At 55.9% G+C, this 18,854-nt stretch overlaps 5 protein-coding genes across 5 annotated transcripts; 4 read left to right on the top strand and 1 right to left on the bottom strand.

The window, feature by feature from the left end:
* Positions 1–131: 131 nt before the first annotated feature.
* Positions 132–6,566, bottom strand: LY79DRAFT_200523 (PH domain-containing protein). Its single transcript, XM_060551455.1, has 3 exons — positions 6,019–6,566; positions 764–5,969; positions 132–709 (listed from the first exon to the last, which is right to left on the bottom strand). Exons 1-3 carry the CDS (start codon positions 6,472–6,474, stop codon positions 573–575), a joined length of 5,799 nt encoding a protein of 1,932 aa, XP_060414269.1. The 5' UTR covers positions 6,475–6,566; the 3' UTR covers positions 132–572.
* LY79DRAFT_200529 (uncharacterized protein) lies at positions 6,567–7,376 on the top strand. Its single transcript, XM_060551456.1, has one exon. It carries the CDS (start codon positions 6,660–6,662, stop codon positions 7,269–7,271), a length of 612 nt encoding a protein of 203 aa, XP_060414268.1. The 5' UTR covers positions 6,567–6,659; the 3' UTR covers positions 7,272–7,376.
* Positions 7,377–10,836: 3,460 nt separating this feature from the next.
* LY79DRAFT_515434 (uncharacterized protein) lies at positions 10,837–11,862 on the top strand (the record flags this gene model as incomplete). The annotated part of the gene is made up of 1 exon (XM_060554713.1): positions 10,837–11,862. One exon carries the CDS (start codon positions 10,837–10,839, stop codon positions 11,860–11,862), a length of 1,026 nt encoding a protein of 341 aa, XP_060414267.1.
* A 1,179-nt stretch (positions 11,863–13,041) lies between these two features.
* LY79DRAFT_515279 (autophagocytosis associated protein) lies at positions 13,042–14,210 on the top strand (the record flags this gene model as incomplete). Its single annotated transcript, XM_060554694.1, has 3 exons — positions 13,042–13,562; positions 13,619–14,090; positions 14,157–14,210. 3 exons carry the CDS (start codon positions 13,042–13,044, stop codon positions 14,208–14,210), a joined length of 1,047 nt encoding a protein of 348 aa, XP_060414266.1.
* Positions 14,211–15,453: 1,243 nt separating this feature from the next.
* On the top strand, positions 15,454–17,593 carry LY79DRAFT_686694 (uncharacterized protein; the record flags this gene model as incomplete). The annotated part of the gene is made up of 5 exons (XM_060564667.1): positions 15,454–15,497; positions 15,574–16,114; positions 16,136–16,486; positions 16,607–16,834; positions 16,877–17,593. The coding sequence occupies 5 exons, from the start codon at positions 15,454–15,456 to the stop codon at positions 17,219–17,221; spliced, it is 1,509 nt and encodes a 502-aa protein (XP_060414265.1). The 3' UTR covers positions 17,222–17,593.
* Positions 17,594–18,854: the final 1,261 nt, after the last annotated feature.

Genomic DNA, 18,854 nt, shown 5'->3' with positions numbered 1-18,854 from the left:
ACATTGCTATGTTTTCTTTCCCAGGCACCCGGTTCTCTGTCCCCTAAGATTTCGCCGTGGCCATGCTGCAAAACTTGGAATCAATTGGTTTCGCTAATCAGAAACCCCCAATGCGAATGACAGGTTGCTCCCGGTAGCAAAGAAAACAACGCGGCCGAAAAAAAGGATGCTTAGCAATCATCCAGACAACGTGATCTGGCAATGGTTGACCGGTGCCTAGTGGCTATAATCGAGACAGGCAGAACGCGAAAAGAAATATTTGTCGTCGTGAGGACGCAGGGGTCCTGGATGCAGTCGTAAATGATAGATTAGGTCCAAAACGGAAGGAGAAGGGGCCTGGGCTCTTGCGGGGCGCAGGGCATCCTAGGCAAAGACAACAAGGAGATGGTTGTCATGGACATCGTGATCCGTTGCGTGAGAGCGAATTCTTCGTGGATGGGGAGAGTCTCCCACGAGGCCAAATTTCGGCGTAGCGAGTGGATTGCAAGGGTGCCTTCATTGGTGTATATTTAACTTGAGGCTGCTCCTCGACGACCGCGCGGAGACGGCGGTGGGGCCCATCGAGCGCCAGCTTATGCTCGTGACTTCAAGGTGGTCAACGGCGTAGACGCAGAGGGTCCAGAATGAGAGTTGGAGTGCGAGCGAGAATGAGAGCCAGAAGGCCGACTCCGCTTAGAGTGGTGGTGGAGGGTGCCAACATCATGCTTGCCTGATTCGTCGTTAGCATGTCTCCTTTTGGGGGAGGGGATTAAGCCAAACTTACCATCGCAGCACGCGCGCACGTTCTCCAGTCTGTCGGCCTCTCGGTCTTGTTTTTCGATAATCTCCCGGAGGTCCTCAGCACTGTCGTGCACCTCGCTGGCCTCATAGATGCTGGGGCTAATAACCCCGGAGCGACTTCTCAGGCTCGAAAAGGTGCCGAAGTAGCCACTGATCCTACCCAGCGTCCCCATAGGAGGTCTCTGGGCCTGGGCTTCGTGCTTGGTCGGGGTCAGAGTCGGTGGGTTCATCGACATGCCGACTGCCGGGGACTGGTTGCGGGTAGTCCGTGAATTGTATGATGACAGAGACGGCGTAGGCCTCTGGCGCGCCGTTGAGCTGGCGCGACTACCAAGCTGAGGGTTAAATTCATCCACATCGGCCTGCGTGAGGTTGCCAGCCATCTCCTCGACGTCGGACTGTCCTTCGTCGGTTGTGCGAAGCAAGAGGTATGACAAGGCATTGAACCACGTCTCGTGGCGCTGGCCAGTCGTACAGGTGAACTTGATGGTTCTGCCGGGGGAGATGACGATCAAGCTCTTACGGTGGAGGCCGGGCGGCATGGGGTTGTCGTCGGTCACCACGCGGACGGCCTCGATGGGCACACTCTTCCCGCGAAGCTCGGACCGCCCGGCAGTGGCCGGGTCACGGTCGCTCCAGTACAAAGTCCGGGTGTACGGGTGGACCCAGAAGTAACGCCTGTGTCTGTAGTCCGACAGTTCTCCGCGGCCGGTCTTGCGGGTGTATTTCCACAGGTATTCGCCAATCATGGTCTGTGTGATGGCCTGGATCATGCGAGGATCGGTATTGGGGCCAAAGCCACTCGCCGCGGCCACCTCGGCGTGGGGGTTGAACCGGTGGTCGATTTCAGAAACGAACGAGGACACCGAAGAGTGCCTGCTCATGGTCGACAGCTTGGTCGGAGAGTGAATCTCGGCGGCACCGTAAGGCGCGCCAGCCCGCGAAACACGAACAGAAGGGGCGGCATTCACCGATGTGGAGATTGACAGCGGGGACTGTGGCCTTGCGCCGTTGGGAGTCTGTGGCCGCTGGTTTCTCATCGCGGAGGCGGGCCACAAAGGAGGGCCCATAACCGCACTTCCATGCGAAGACCCGGTTCTCGCAGCTTCGATAGCCTCCTTGTGGTTGGAGGGCAGAGGAGGAAGTGACCCGGTAGACACGAGGTTGCTGCTGGCACTGCCTGGTCTTTTGAACCCTGTATCCATCTTGTTCTCGGTGGCGAAGCTGCTAAAACTATCATGGGACGGACGGTGGATGCGGACGGTGCCGGGGGTGCTCGGGGTTCCGAAGCTCGACAGCGACTTGTCGGAAGTGCCGGCCTTGCTCTTTGAGAGGAGCATCTCTTCGATCGCCTCGGAAGTCAAAGCAGTCTGGGCGCCAGAGTCAGACATGGGAATCGCTGGCTTGCGCGCAGCGCGGTTGTTGGCGTTGGTTGAAATATCCTTGAACGGCCGCTGGGACTCGGGAGTCTCGGACAGACGAGTTTCGCTCGGCGATTGTCTGGTCTCATCCTCCGCGATGATGGTGCTGTCTGCCTTGCCCTTGTTCCGGCCGAAGACGGAGCTCATCAGAGCATTTCTAGAAGGCGTCCGTGGCGCATCCTTGTCACCATGGGAAGAATCCGTGTTGTCGCGAGGGAGGATAAAGGCATCTCTCTTCGGGCTTCTAGGCGAAATGGGTTGCGTCTCAATCGACTCGATGGTGGAGAAAGCGAAGCTGGGCTTGAGCGCCAAAAGTTCCGGCGTGACGACAGGTTCTACGTGCTGAGACAGAACGGAGGAGAACCCTAGCGGAGGGAGAAGTGCAGCAAGAGGCTCGACGTGCTCCGAGCGAATTTCGGAGTATGCAAGAACAGCAGGAAGAGGTGCCGGAATCTCAGGCTCGGCCTTGGGCTCGATGTTCTCAGACGAGATGGAGGACAGGCTGAGAGCGGGCGGTGCCGGTGGGAGCACCTCCGGCTCCGCGAGAGGCTCAACGTCCGAAAATGTGATAGAAGACAAGGTGAGCGATGGCGCAAGCTCGGCCTTCGGTTCAATGTCCTCAGAGGAGATTGGCGTAAGGCTGAGAACAGGTACGGGGGCAACCACTTCGGGTTCCGCGTTCGGCTCAATATTCTCAGCCGCAATAAGCGAAAATGTGAGAGTCGGTATCTTGGGGGCAATCTCCGGCTCCGCTTTGGGCTCAACGCCCTCCGCCACGATGGACGAGAGGCTAAGAGTGGGGGGCAATACCTCAGGCTCTGCTCTTGGCTCAAGGTCGTGAGAGTGAAGAGCTGAGAGACTGAGGACGGGCGCCGGAGAAACAATCTCGGGCTCAGCCTTGGGCTCGACGTGTTCCGTCGCGATCGCTGAAAGGCTGAGGGTGGGCGCAACAACAGGGATCTCTGGCTCTTCCCTCGGCTCCACGGTCTCGGACGCGATTGAAGACAGGGTAAGGGTCGGCAATGACGGTGCCGGTACTGGTACCGGGATAGGAGCAGGGATGGTTGCAAGTGCCCGAGACTGTTCCGGGTCTTCCTTGGGCTCGATGTTTTCGGACACCAGAGCTGACAAGGTGAGATCGGGCACGGGAAGCGCGACCTCGGGCTCAGCGACCGGCTCAAGGTTGTGCGAGTGTAGAGCGGAGAGACTGAGAGCCGGAGGCGGCACCTCTGGCTCAGCTACCGGCTCCAAGTCGTGAGCGTGCAGCGCCGAAAGAGTGAGAGTCGGGGGCGGCGTCTCGGGCTCGGCCACAGGCTCGAGGTTGTGGGAGTGCAAGGCCGACAAGGTGAGCGTCGGCGGGAGTATCTCGGGCTCAGTCACGGGCTCGAGGTTGTGGGCATGAAGGGCCGAGAGGCTGAGGATGGGAGGCGGCACCTCTGGCTCAGCAACAGGCTCGACCGCCTCTGACAAGTAAGTCGAGATGGTCAGCGTCGGGAGTGGCACTTCGGGCTCGGCCTTTGGCTCAACAACCTCTGAGACAAGAGGCGTGAACGCCAAGACGGGTGCAGGCAGCACAATCTCGGGCTCTGCCTTGGGCTCAACAGCTTCAGAAAGCAAGGACGTAATGGTGAGCTGAGGCGGTGCAGGAGGAGGTGTCTCGAGCTCGACGACGGGTTCAATGTCTTGTGCATCGATGGAGGAGAGGCTGAGCTCAGGCGGCGGCGGCGGGATGTAGTTGTCGAGACTAGATGGTGGCATCGGGAACTGCGCCAACTTCTCATCCATGTCAACATCATACTGGGCACCTGCGTCGCTGTAGGAGATTGTCGACAGCGGGCGGGAATGACTGCTGTTAGCATCGGCATCGTCAACCGATAGGTGGCGTGACACCTGCTGAGCGGCCGACACGGACCCCAGAGACACATCTCCATCCTCATGAACGGCGCTAGGTGCTGAGAAGAAAGGCAACTCGGTCATGGGCTCCGTCATCATACCACTGTCGACCATCATGGGTCTGGAGGCTGCGGTCTTCTTAACAGGGTCCGTCATATTGCTGCTGTCGACCGTATCACGAGGCAAGGTAGGGACGGATGCTGTAGAGTCGCCAGTGGCGGACCTTGAGCGGTTGGGCGTATCCCCACCAGACTCGGCGTCGCTGTTGTCAAGATCGGCAAGCTCTGCGAACAAGCTCTGGCCGCCGGCATGAGGCGTTCCTGCAGCGCTATCTGTGGCAGCACTGGCAGGGCTGCCCTGGAAGCTCGGCTCCTCGCTCAACTGTCTTGACTGGCGGTTGATGATACCTCGGCTGAGCCTAACACGCATGCGCTGATGCGAATGTTGTGACGTCGGTGTCCTATACTCGATGTATTCCTCATCCTCGTCGGCCGAGGTAGACGCAGTGCTGTCGTATGAGTCTCGGCCACCGGACATGGCAAGAGCCTGGGACCGCAGGTCACGACCCTTAGACGGACTCTCGGTTTCGGTCTCAGTGTCATCGTCGTCATCGCCGGAAAAGTCTTCGACGCCAGTCTGGAAGTCCTCCGTTTCTGTTCCGCGCTCGTTGGCCGTTTCGAAGGCGGCATCGCTGGTCTCGTTGGCCGTTTCGAAGTCGTCACTGACATCGGTGAATTGAGTTCTGTAGGCACTGCCAGGTCTGCTGTTCGGTCTGCGGATGATGGAGCTGGAGCGAGCGTTTGGCGAAGTTCTGGGGCTGCCGATTTCCGTGGCCTCTTCCCAGTCTGGGTCGTCCTGGTAGACTTCATTCCTGCTGCTTCGGTGGCCGCCAAGCAAGCCACGGGTAGGCTTCTTGAATTCTCTCGACTCAACCTTGCGGTTGCGACGGGCAGGAACAGGTGGGGCGTCGGTGCGCAGCTTCTCCAGCTCATCGCGCGTATCCTGGAGCAGTCGCTTAAGCTCGAGCTTCTCGGTCTTCTCGCGGTGGATGACGGTCTTCTGGCTCTGGATCGTTCGCTGGGCATGCAAGAGAGAGCTCTTGAGGGTCTCGGACTCCAACATGGCATGGCGGGGAGTGCCTTTAATGGGTGACTGCGGGGGGGAGTGTTCGGGAGTAAAGCCGTCTGTGGCGGCCTCCAAGTCCTCATCACTGACACCGCGGACAAAGTCGCGATCAGACATACGGCCACGCTGGATGGAAACGGCCTTGGCGAGCTCCGTGTTTTGGCTCATGAGGTCGTCGACCTTGCGTCGCAAGGTATTCCTCTCGGTTTCGGCCGAGGCGGCATTCCGCTTAGCAGTGGTCAGATCCAGCTCGAGATGCTTCACAGCACGTTCATGCTCCTCGGCGAGCTTGGCGAGCGAGACCTTGGCCTCGTCGAGCTCCTTCTGAACCGAGTTCTTTTCCACCTGGAGGACACTCAAGCTCTGCGACAGCTTCTTTTCTCGGTCTGCAGCGTCCTTTTGCGCAGCAATCAGGTCGTGGACCTGCGTCTCTAGATTCCAGTTCTCGTCCTTGTATTTGTTCTCGCTTTCGTCCAGGGCCTTGACGCGCTGCTGGAAGTTCTCGTTCTCGATTTCCAGCCTGGACTTGTCGACCTTGATGTCGCGCAGCTCCTCGTCCTTTTCGGAGAGGAGCGATTGCAGGTTGCGGACCTGGGCGATCAGGGATGTACTGATTTCGGCAGCGAATTCGATGTCGTGGATGCGATTACCGGGCTGGTTTCTGACTTTGCAGTTTGGGACACTGAGCTTGGAAGGCGATCCAGTGGCCTGGACCTCAAGCTTCTCGAACTTGGAGGGACTGATGGAGCGCTGGGAACCTGTTAGAAATGGAGTGCGCCAGACGAGTGCGCAAACTTACTCTTGCCGTCTTTCCGTCTGGCACGTAGGGCGAGCCTCCAGCAGCTTCATTGCTGGGGACCCTCTGCTTGGGCAAGAAGGCCCTGGCGGTCTCTCGAGCAACATCCTGGAACTCCTTTTCAATGTCGGCAAGCTTAGCGCGCAATTCGGGGGCAAGTTCTCCTTCCGTCTCCTGCTCTTCGACCTCCTTGAGGCGTTCGGCGAGTTCCTTGCGCTGTTGGACGAGGGCGGTGCCCAACTTTCCGGCTTCGTCGAGGCGCCGTTCGGTATCGGCAATGTGGGCCTGCAAGACGCGCTTGGCCTGGTCGGGTGATGAAGCCGGGCCGAGGGCGAAGGATTGGTTATCGAAGCCGGAGTAGCGGTGGTGAGCATGTCCAGGGGGCGAGATGAAGGGGTCGTTCGCATCCGCATCAGCGGGCGGCAGATAGGGCTTATCCGCGGCGAGTGAGGTAACCATGTTGATGGGGGAGAATGGGGGATGCCGCCGTCAGATGCGTTGTGGCGACATCCAGTGCGAGAATCCGCGGAGGATTGGATCGTGGTTGTGGAAAGCCGGCGATCGCGATTGTCGGACGAGTCACGCAAAGGCTATGTAGGTAGTGGAGGTATGCGGAGGTACCTAGTTTCAACGGGGATGGAGGGATGGGCCGGGGGCTGCAACGCAAGCGCGGGGTGTGCAGAGCCGGCTGCCCGTCTACACGACGTAACGCGGGGACTGGGAGATGTCGAAAAGCGAGCGGATGGGTGCGAGAGAGCAAGCGAGAGGAGAAGGTGTCAAAAACGAAGAAAAAGAAGGAGACAAGGAGTGGGAGAAGAATTGAGGTTGTCGTCGTCGTCGTCGTCGTAGTCGCCGTCGCCGTCGCCGTCGTTGAGCTGGTCGGAAAGGGTGTCAGAAGAAGAAAAAAAGAAGAAAAAAATAGAAGTAGGTGGGAAAGAGGGAGCGAGGGGAGGTGGTGGGCGTGTGATGTTTTTTTGTTGACTTGGACTTTGTTGTTTGTGTTCCCCCCTCCGCAGCTGAAGACGGGAGGTGTGTTGTTGACAGGAATGCGGCCCCCAGTGGTTCCTTGCAGGCGCAGGGCGATGGATGGGATGGATGTGTGTGTGTGTGGGTGGGTGTGCTCGGGCGGCTTTCTATGTGTCTATCGTGCAGGGGGAAGATGGGACCACACTACCTCTCCAGGTTTACGCGACCCAGCAAGAGAAGAGCAAGGAAGTAAGGCGGTGCCCTGTCGGCTTTGTGTTGTTTTGGCTTGATTCGCGGCTGCTGCTTCTGCTGACGGGAGGATGCAGCTAAGACGCTGGGATGAGCTAAACGCGCCCTCACCTTGTTTTCCGGCCTAGGTCGATTTGCTTGCTGCTTGCTGCACTAGAAGAAGTCCAGGTTGGCGCTATACTCTCTTTGGTCTCTTACGTCTTTTTTCTTTTCTTTTTCCTTCTGACTCTTCCCTCTCTCTCTCTCTCTCACTCTCCGTCACAGTGCTCCCTCCACGTGCAAAAAGGAACGCCCGGACACTTACGTATTGATGAGATGAGCTGAAGAAGGTCCGGATGAAGGGAAGCTTAAATAAAACGTCGATGCGTGGAAACCCCCTTCAAGCAAAAGAAGAAAAAAAAGATGAGCCGGAGGTGGGGGTCGGATGGTGGTCGGTGTCGACGGGAAAAAGAACAAGGACTAAATAATAAGACAATGATATTATTAGGGAAAGGTCTGCCGTTTTCCGTGAGTCGCGGCGCGCGGGCGAACGATGCCAGGGAGAGAAAAAGCAATGAGTCGGCGTGTTCGTGGAGAGCAGAGGTCTCAGATGGATGGAGGTACCGGTATTCGCGTATCGTATCCTAGGGTACCTACGGTACGGTACGGTACGGCCGAATTACGGGCGCGCGGGCGGTGCGTGTGGTACGAACCGTGGGTGGCCTTCGGGCTAACCCGTCTCTGACTCTCGACTTCTTTTTAGCCTTTGGAGTAGCTCCGAGATGATTAATAGCTCAGGAACAACCCGTGTGTTGTGTGGTAATTCGCAGTGGTCGTGAGCCGAACGGTCGAGAAGCCAAATTGACGTCGGTGAGAAGCCGAGGCGGGAGTGACGGCGGTGGCGGAGACGACGCACCACAGCGACGCAGGGTCTCGAAGAACCTCCGGGAGGAAAAAAAAGAAGAAAAAAGCCGGAAGCAGAATCAAAAAATAAATAATAGAATAATCAGAATGGGCAAAAAGTTTTCGTAGTGAGGGGATGAGGGTCGGATTGAGCTGGCTGCAGGCAAGATACCTGTAGCGATGTCGTGCCGGTGTGCGGATACCTAGGTAGGCAGGCAGGCAAGGAGGGTAAAACAAAGGGCCAGAAGAATAGGGTCGATTAATAGAACGGAACAAGAGGCAGAAGAATCCTGAACCAGCCTGGGAAATGGAGAAAAGCAAGGCACCAAGAAATGAGTGAGAGATTGTTACGTCTTTAAACACACAAATGTAGGTATTCCTTTCCTGATCTGTTCTCTCGGGCTGTTCGCTGGGATCTTCTCCAAGTCTTCTTCTCGGCCTAGGGGTCCTCCAGTTTGAGAGTACTCGATGTCGCGCAAAGAGACGCGCAACGACGATTCAATGTCGAACTGGTGACGCGCCAGGAAGGGAGGAAGCAAAAGAAGGAGGGACGGGAAAAAGTGACGATCAGCGGGTGTCGACGTCGGCTGGCGAAGGAGGCGGAACACACGACGACGAGGAGGGGGGGGAGGGAGAAGGAGGGATAGGATGGGATGGGATGGGAAGGGATGGAGGGAGAGAGGTGGAAAGGGTTAGCAATTAATCTCGTAGACGAGAAGAAGAGGAGAGACCCCACGACGAGGGATGATCCTCCTCTCTTGAGAATCTTATCCTCGCGTTCCTTGCGTTCCCCTCCAGGCATAAGAAGGGATGGAGACTTCACATCTGTACCTACCTTGGATAGACACCTAGAACATTGCACACATTGCATTGCACATTGCTTGCACATTGATTAACCCAGACAAGGGGGGGGCTCGACTGGCGGCGGCCCGGGAGCAGCTTGCGTAGTAGTACGGGTCCGTAAGCCGGTATGGTAATGTACCTCACTATCCGTACCTACCTGGGTATATATCCGTAGCTTTACTCAGAACGAGACAGGGAGGTCTGTCCGTCTCTCCTATCCGTCCTAGCACACCTAGCAAGTAGCGAAAAGAGGCGAGAAAGCCGTTGCAATACAGCATGCTCTTTGAACTTCCTGAGCCTTGTGCCTGTCAATTAGCCCTTCGTGCCTGTCGGGAGGGGGCTAGCCAGGGTATTTGCCAGAACTCGACTCTCAACGTCTTTAGGGTTCCACCATGGAGTAAGCAGGTCATGCCTGTCTGCCTACGTTGGTGATTTGTACAACTGTGCAACTAAACAGTATGCAACAGCTGCACAAGCCCGGGTACCTTGCAGCTGTGGGCCACCATGTACGGATACTATACGGAGTAGTCGGACACGTACGCCCCATGGAGACACATGTACGGCATACCTGTGCATTGTGTGAGTTGTTTCCTGTAATTCAATCCATTTCCACCCACCCGGTTTGGGGTGACTGACGTCGTCTTGCGCGGATGCTTATCGATCAATTTGCTCCGAGTTAGTCACAGTCCTGGCCCTGCCACGGCGCGCCATGCTTGAGCCTCACCCTATTGCGCGTGGCGGTGGTAAGAATGCAGATACTGATCGTCTGCTCCCATGACTCTCAATGTATCGATCGATCGTACGTATCTAATACCTACCTAGGTACCTGACCTATACGTAGGTTGGTAGGCACACAAAGCTAGTTACTGCATGCGGAACACGAGCTGCACGATACGATACCGCAGTGTTTTGGGACGGCTTCATGCACCACCGAGGGGACGCCTCTATTCGTTGATCCAATGCAGTTGCGCCCTCGACCCCGTATAAGCGTACACTCTCTTTGGAGCTGTTGCTTTCCTGTCCGCATGCGTGGCCAATTCAGATGGCCCATTCCAACAACACGGCCACATCCTCTCACATTCACACTCATCGCTACGCGCGCGTCGTCCATTGTCCATCCATCCCTCCCTCTCCCTCTCTCTCTCTCCTCCCCACGATCCCCCAAGGCGCGGCCCAGCATGCCTGAAGGCTCATGCGGGCAATCAGAGTCATAACATACGGATACATAGGAAACATTCATCCCGTGGCATCGCATTGCGTCGCAATAACAATCGAGGCACCCCGTCCATTCATCTTCGCTCGCTTGTGATCCTACTCCCCGCCAATTAATCCATGCCGCATCGCCGCAGAACAAGGTCCTTTTTCGGGACTCGACTTGTTCGGCCGCATAACTTTGGCCAATCTTAGCCTTGGCCCACCGCCAGCTGACTCTAACCCATCTGGGAAGCTCATCCCTGTAAGGCGCTCCTCTCGTTGCGCCCCCGCCGAGACCTATTTCTATCCAACCAAACCCTTGCCTTCCAGCCCCCCGATTTTCCGTTTCCTTTTCAGTTGGCAGCTGACTTCGCGGCGAGCTAACACAGCACAGGGCAGCTACACTGGAAAGCCCCACTCGTCACCTGATTGGTTTTCCCTCTCCGCTGCGGGCCTCACCTCCCTGACTCCTTCAAGCCACTCTCGCTTTGTCATCTTTGTGGCTTGGTCTTCGTCGTCATTCTAGAATGCATTCTTGGCTCCCGACGATTTGCGATCGCCATCGAAGAAGCCAAAGGCGTCTTGTTGTCCAAGGATAACCCAAAACAACTTTGGAAGCAATCACACCCGCCTCGCCTTGCACCGATCCACGCGAGTTGAGGAAAAGTGCTGCATCTATCACCAGTGATGGCCGACAGCGCGGCACCTGAAGCCGACGCCGCCCCCGTCGCCGTCTTCAAGCGGCGAGGCGCAAAGGGCAAGGCCAACATCCGTAAGAGGCCCGCGACACCGCCACCAGCTAACAGCGACTCCGACTCCGACTACTCCTCCTCCGAAGACGAAGCAGGCCAGCGCGTCAAGAGGCGCAAGAAGAACGCGGGAGCCATCACAGCATCCTCCAGGGACCACGCCACATCAAACAAAGATCTCTCCGCCACAGTATATACCGCCGATCGCAGCGTGCCCATCACGGACTCCAACGATGCCACAAAACACAGCAACTGGTACGACGAAGACGGCAAGGACGCGCTCTCTTCCAAGAACCTGCTGGGCACTACGCGGACCGCACCGAAGGGCTCGCAGGCCCCCGATGGTACTTACAAGGGCCTCGCAAATCAGACATCCTTCATCACCAAGAACCCGGATGCGCCAAACAGGACGGTCGGGCCCATCAAGGCGCCCACCAACATCAGAACCATCACCGTCACCGACTTCGCGCCAGACGTCTGCAAGGATTACAAGCAGACGGGCTTCTGCGGTTTTGGCGATAACTGCAAGTACCTACACGCGCGAGAGGACTACAAGCACGGGTGGCAGCTCGACAAGGAATGGGAGAGCGTCACCAAGGGGAAGAAGAACATTGGCGGCACCGTGGTCGCCAGCGCGGACCGGGGGGGCAAGGCCGACGACGACGACGACGACGCTGAGGAGGAGGCCATGCTGGAGAACATACCCTTTGCGTGCATCATCTGCAGGGAGCCCTACAAGGCGCCCATCATCACGAGGTGCGGGCACTACTTCTGCGAGCCTTGCGCGCTCAAGAGGTACAGGAAGGATCCGACGTGCGCAGCGTGCGGCTCGGGAACCAACGGCGTCTTCAACTCGGCGTCGCGGTTGAAGAAGTTGCTAGAGCGGAAGAGGGAACGCGCGGCCAAGAGGCGGCAGGAGGCAATAGAAGCAGGGGAGGAGGTGAGCGATGAGGAGGAGGAATAGCCGGAAGGGGGCTGATATGAAAATGAGATACCAATGAACCTCTCCCCTTCGAGGCTTGAATGTAATACTGACCTGGGCATATTTGGACCAGGATTGGCCCTACTTCTGTCGACTCTTTTGGTCATTTCTGTAGACCCTTCTGCTTCCTGCCGAGAATCTCAACGAGAACATATGAGTTCTATGTCGAATGTCTGGTCTCACTGTTTTGCCAGTGACAAAACCCTTTCGCTAGGTTCTCGTATTTTTATCACGGGCATGCAGGACCGTCCTGTCTTTGCGCAGTCCCTCATTTCGCCCGAAAGCATGCCCAACCAGCAAGGAGTGAGGTGGGCTGATGACGCCGTCCTCTTTACCTGTGACATAACGACCCCAGAGCCGAGCTACGGTCGTTAAGTTGCTCAGAAGTCGAATAAATTGATGTTGATGAGGCCCATAGATGCAGAAGCCACTTGCTGGAATCGCTAGCATCGCGTCCGTCCAAGACATGCCCGGGTCCGAGACGCGTAGCGAACGATGCGACGATGTCCTGCTCGCACGATGCGGACCAGTCCATATCCCCACGCACGACGGTCGTTACAGGAATGATCTGCATACCATATACCGTAACCTGCACATGCAGAAATACAGGGCTAGGTATAGTTCTTCGTTCCGTGTTCTCAATACCTCAGTGCGGCTCTGGCAACATGTGTGCCTGAGAGGTAAGACAACGTAAGGGGAGAAGGACGCGTTGAGGACGTTGCGAAGGAGGGGGCGGGTGCACGGTCCCGATGGCGTAGTGCGGCGTTTGCCTCCAACGGCACCGATAAGATAAGCGGCCTCTCAATCTCCAGGCGGCAACCCCCCCCGCCACTACGCTCCCTGTCCAATCGTGAGACAACCCCGCCATCCATGTGATCGTCCGGAACAGCTGCCACAGCTCAACTCCCACTCATCGACATCAGGCGGGAACCTTTGCGGACTACATCATTCAAAGCGTCGGCGGATGAGCGAAAGTTCTCCTTCCCACTTAGCAACAAATCCTCTTCCTTTCAACTAGGAGCACGCCATCACCACGAAGCACCGATACCTACCTACCTACCTATACAGACAGACATCCAGCAGCTTAGGATATTATACAACAGCTTACACCGACTTGGAACACCCCCAGCTTCTTCCACTTGGTCCGCTTTGCTACCCATCATGAACCTCCTCTACTCCACCGTGAACACCCTTCGCGACCGATACACCCCGGTCTCGCACAAGTCGACCTTCCGCCAAACGGGCCAAATTACCCCCGAAGAGTTTATCGCCGCCGGCGACTACCTCGTCTACAAGTTTCCCACCTGGTCTTGGGGCGACGCCGACTCGGACAGCCGCCGTGTCAGCCACCTGCCTGCCGGGAAGCAGTTCCTCGTAACGCGCAACGTCCCCTGCAATCGCCGGCTCGACGACGACTTCGCCGGTGACGCGGGCCACGAGGAGGCCGTTGTGGAAGGCGGCAAGAGCTCCGCGGGCGGCGGCGATGACGACGAGGACGGTTGGCTGCGCACCGGCGGGCTGGCAAGCTCGCAGCCGTTGAAGGTGAGAGAGGTCCGGACGGTAGACGACTCGGGAAATGTCGGGGACAGGGAGGTTGTGGATGACGACGAGATTCCGGATATGGAGGACGAGGACGATGACGAGGCCATCATCCGCGATGCCGGAGACAGCGGCAAGAACAGGTGCGCCAAGCCCGCCAACTGGAACTGAGATGCGATGCTGACCCCTGGCTACGTAGCGGCCGCCGGACATACACTTTGTACATCATGTACTCGACCTACTACCGCACGCCTCGCCTCTATCTCTCAGGCTATTCGCCCAACAACCAGCCGCTGCCGCCGCACGCCATGATGGATGACATCGTGGGCGACTACAAGGACAAGACGGTGACGCTTGAGGACTTCCCCTTCTTCGCCAACAACATCAAGATGGCGAGCGTGCACCCGTGCAAGCATGCGTCCGTCATGAAGACGCTGCTCGACCGCGCTGACGCCGCCCTGCGCATCCGTCGCGAGAAGCTGCGCGCGGGTCGCGCTGTCGGCGGGGACCAGGGGATGGAGGGCCTCGTCGACGAGTTGGGCCGGCTCGATGTGCGCGACGCCCAGGCCGCCGCAGATAAGAACGACGAGTGGGAGGAGGTGGAGCAAAGCGAGGTCGAGGAGCAGGAGGTCGCGATCCGGGTGGACCAGTATCTCGTCGTTTTCCTAAAGGTAACGTGCATTTCCTTTTTCCGACTTGTGGTCGTCCGTGAACGAAAAGATGCTAACGGTTTGCAGTTCATGGCCAGCGTGACTCCCGGCATCGAGCACGACTTTACGATGGGTGTATGAATGACTACTCTTCTTCCCATGAACATGGCGCCTGGGGTTCTGGTCACATTTCTCTCTCTCTCTCTCTCTCTCTCTCTCTCTCTCTCTCTCTCTCTCTCTCTTTTCTTTTCTTTTTTTACGGATCTAACGGGCTTGAGCAACGGGTGAGGCATGGGTTCCTTATTTCCATTGGATTACCGGGGGTGGGGGGGAATGGGATAGATTCACGGGATTGGCTTCGAACGGCGATGGAAGAACTCAGTGGACTTCAAAGTCAAGGCGGGATCATTCCGCCATTGTTACTTTCAAAATCTTTTTACTCTTCATTTCTTCCACATGGCGGATGTAGAGACAGGCTATGTGCCACACCTGTCCACGGGGATTTTGTGGTAACGTGACGAACTGGTGGCAGAATACGGTGAAATGACCATTTGCAACTTGGTTCTAGGCTAACGGCGATGTGTCGTGTGGGCGTTGCACGCATTTGATGTCGGACCGGTTCCGACAACCTGCGTCAGAGGCAGCCGGCCGGATTTCATACAATGTCAAGTCATGCAGCCGTCCGTTCTCCGAGCCGGTGTCGTTACACTACACGGCCGGCGCGATAGCGACGACGGTCTTCACCCGCTTCCTGGCCAAGACTGTGCTCACGGAGACGGTGAGCGACGCCTCGACGCCGCCCAGCCGCGCATAGAGGCCTGTACGGTCGCGGCGGACGACGCGCCCACCGCGACTGCTGCTGCTGCCAGGCAGCCCAGCCGTAGGCGAAACAAGGTCGCCATTGCGCCCTCTTCGAGGCACTGCAGTCGCGTCCCTGTGCGGTGTCGGCGGGCCTAGGTCTAACTTGTTAGGTTCACCGCACTCCAGAAGGACGGCTTCCCCACCAAGGGGAGGAGTAAGAACTACTCCGGACTTTGTTCGTCAGCCTCCAACTTGGGATACTGCCCGGAGTAATACTCCCCTACCAAGCAGGCGACGATTGTGCCAACCGTCTCTGAATTCCTCCCGTCAGCTTGCAGGGCAGGAAAAGGCCGGGCCAGACACAACAGGTCTCTTCTCGTACGCCTGCAACGTTTGTTTCTGTCCCGTTCACGTTTGTGAGTGTACGATCAGCGCGGATTGATTCAACCGCAGGTTCAGGTCGCTGTAAAGACCGACAGGGCTGTTGGAGGCGTCAATGACGAGAATCTGTGCGCGTTCGCCTGCTGTCGTACGTGGTGTCCCTCCGACGTTTGCGGGGTCGTCGACGAGAGCAAAGACAAAAATGAGGAAGAAGAAGAACCCGTTAACCCTTCAGAAACTTGCAAAGTCAAATGTAGGACATACGATGAAAGAAGGCTTGACCGTGAAGGCGAGTACATGAGTTGGTACTTGATGAGCCCAGAGTACGCAACCACACGACGAGTAGGCAATACGTCACGATCGTCAATCTCACGCCACATGGTTTTAAACTTACATATACACACTCTTGTCAGATGGATGAGTACAACTTGGGCGACTTCCCTTCTGGCAGGGCACGACAGAATTTTGCGCATTACATCGAGAGTGGCAATGCGAACCCTATTGACGACAATGGAGAGGCCTGCTACGACATCGGGAATACTGGCAAGAAGTTTGTTGTTCGTGTCATGACTCACATCCCGGATACCTGCCCGAAGCGCGAGTACAAGGCTCCAGAGCAAGAGGTCCCCGTCACCCTTGTTATCACGGGTAACGATTCTTTTGGCTTCATCACCTCGCTGTCCTACGGCCCCGGCGACTATATGAACTCGACCAAGGATGATATCAATCACCGCAAGCTGCTTGATGCGATCATGCCAGGCACACATGATTCTGATATGAGCAATACCACAGAAGCTATCCTGATGAGCGCCACTGAGTCCAACACACAGACTCAGGGGCTCAGTGTCTACGCCCAGCTCCGGGTTGGGGCACGCTGGTTCTAGTTGCGTGTTTCCACTGTGCACGAGGTTACCACCAGCAGCTACGAGTATTGGACCACACACCTGAGCGACGAGATGGCTGAAGTGACCATTGGCAGGTCCGGCGAAAAGTTTGACGATGTCGTTAGTAAGATCAACAAAGTCACCAGCGAGAATCCTGGTGAAGTAATCGCCATTCAATTTCGCGGTGTGCGCAACGTGCCAAGCAAGGGGCCCGTTTACTGGGACGAGACCATCAAGAACAAGCCCTTTGACAAACTGATCGAGATCAAGAGCCGCTGCAGAAAGCTCGACAGACCGGTTCAAGACTATACAACGGAAAAGCTGATGAGCAGTAAAAACGGCAAGGGCTGCGTACTCATATTCTGGGAAACGGCGCATATGAAAAACATTCCGGATGCTAAACGCATCTCGACTGAGGACATCATTTACCGCAAGGATGCCATCGAGTGGACGGACGCCTGACCCGCCAAGGGAGACACGAAGGACGTGGCCAACTTTGCCATAGACTTTCGGCAGAAGAAGAAGAACTTCCACATCGGTCAGTGGTTCAGCACGCCGAGCCCACTCACTTCGACGTACCCCTACAGCATTCAGTCCATCGCTGTTCTGCCCACAAATCCGGCTCTGTACTGGAAAGGCGTCAACAGTATCAACTCCGCTGTCCTCTCGAACGTTTTGCTAGCAGACTACATTGGGATCGTGCTTCTGAACGACGCATAATGGGATTCACTGAGCGTCGAGCTGTACACCTTGGCTATTGGTCTCAACCTGTACACCATCAGCGAGAACTGCGACATCAACAAGAGGCGATCGCCGCTGCTGACGAGCCCCAAGAATCAGAGGCGGCCTCCCAAACCGCTCGTTTCCCAGTTCAACGGCATCATCTTCGCTAATGGAACGACCATTGAACACCCTCCGCCTGGCTTCCATCCCGAACGCGTGGAGATCCTGAGAAATGGTACGGCGTTTAGCAATGGTGCTGTCTTGAAGGAGGATGTGCCAAACCCGGACCTCAACTCTACATTACTTTCAATCCTTCGCAATTTGGGTATGTATTCATGTCATGCGCTGATTCATTCCGGATGATCTAGCTTGGATGTATATTGTGCAGCTCGGCTGAGTTGTTTCTTACCAATACTGCAAATAATAACACCATCGTGCCTTGCCTCGGGCTGCACATCGTGAATAACATGGCGGTTTTGTCGCATTCGTTGTGAGAAATGCACAACACAAGAATTGATAAGCCTCTTGGTACTAATGCCGAAAGCTGGCCGATGATCGTAGTTCTACTTGTATTCATGCAAGCCATGTACGTACAACTGTTAGCTGGCGTAAAGGGGGAAAAAGAGAATATTTGGATTCTTTCTTCCCCCTGAGCCGTGTAGGGTTGCGCAAAAGATTGGTTTTACGAGTGGGGATAATCTTGTCACGATCCTAGTGTTAGTCCATGACGCGGAATAAACATGTAAAAGATGTGCAAACGGTCCTCGGCCTGTCAACCCCCATGTCCTAAGCAGCTAGTAAGCTTAAATGAATACCAAACTGTCGTTCACTTTTTTTTCCTCTTCCGGATCTCGCGCTGAGAAATTATGTCTTCACAAGCTCATCAAGTACTTGTCTTTATAGAAGTTGACGTATCGTTTCCTCAGGAGCCTAGTGTCAAACCAGGCTCCCAAGCAGCCTCGCTGGTCCACATAGACTGTTATGAAGGATGCAAATGCCTTCCTCTATGTTAGTTATATAGCCTGTTTCGATATGATATAGCAAGCCGCTGGCTATGAGGCTTGTGTGCCTCGCAATATCAGGACTAATATTACTCTCGCCTAGGATGAGGAGCAGTTTTTGAACTTGTTGAGTCGTGTTCAACCGAGGCAGATGGACAACGCCGAGACAGCGAAAGGAAGTTTGTTTGGTTTCCAAAAATCTGGTAGACCTGCCTTTGTCAACCAGACTCATATCGAGAAGACTGTCACCGGAAAGTTGGCGTTGAGAAAGCCTATGACATATCTCAATGATTCATATATTGCCATTGAGTAATACATACATCAAAGTCTGTGTCTTTGCTGCTCCTGGTATTACGGTTAAGTCCCACAACTAGTCAAAAGGGATACTATATAAGGATGGTGCCTCTGTAGATAGCTATCTCCTAGACCAGGACGTAGCTGCCGCTACTGCCGTGCCAAAGTCTCCGCCACTAGCAGTGTCTCCTGCTTGATTACCCTTCAATTCACGTGAATCAGAAACATGTTCCACGTCGTTCTCTGTCATACGTTTGGCATCAAAGCCTAGCATCTGCTGAGATATCCGTACAACAACGTGGAAAACATACCAATCAATGTCTACAGACTGTAAATATTACCCCTTCGTTTTATGATCAGCGGACCCTCACTCGCGTATACGGGCCAGGAAGGCCTACGCGTAAACTATGCATGAAAACAACCGAGGCTCGAAACCTGTTATGTAGACACCAAAGCTCATGAGGGTGGTATTAGGTCTGAATAAGGACGGCTTCGATATGTCCCGTGGCTCTCAATGTCGCCACCGACAAGATGTGCAGACATGCGCCTCGGAGGTTCTTGGAATAGCGTGCCCTATGCTTTCCAAAGGTAATCTACGTGTCCCCGTCACAAGCAAAATGTTTCTTCGGTTGCTTTGTGGCATATGTGGAACCTCTGAGCTGGCTGGCGGGGGATCTCCCGCGTAAAGGTTGTCGAATATC

This window comes from Colletotrichum navitas (assembly GCF_030913465.1).
Source record: "Colletotrichum navitas strain CBS 125086 chromosome Unknown LY79scaffold_29, whole genome shotgun sequence".
Lineage (NCBI taxonomy): Eukaryota > Fungi > Ascomycota > Sordariomycetes > Glomerellales > Glomerellaceae > Colletotrichum > Colletotrichum navitas.
This window is presented reverse-complemented; position numbering and strand designations above follow the sequence as displayed.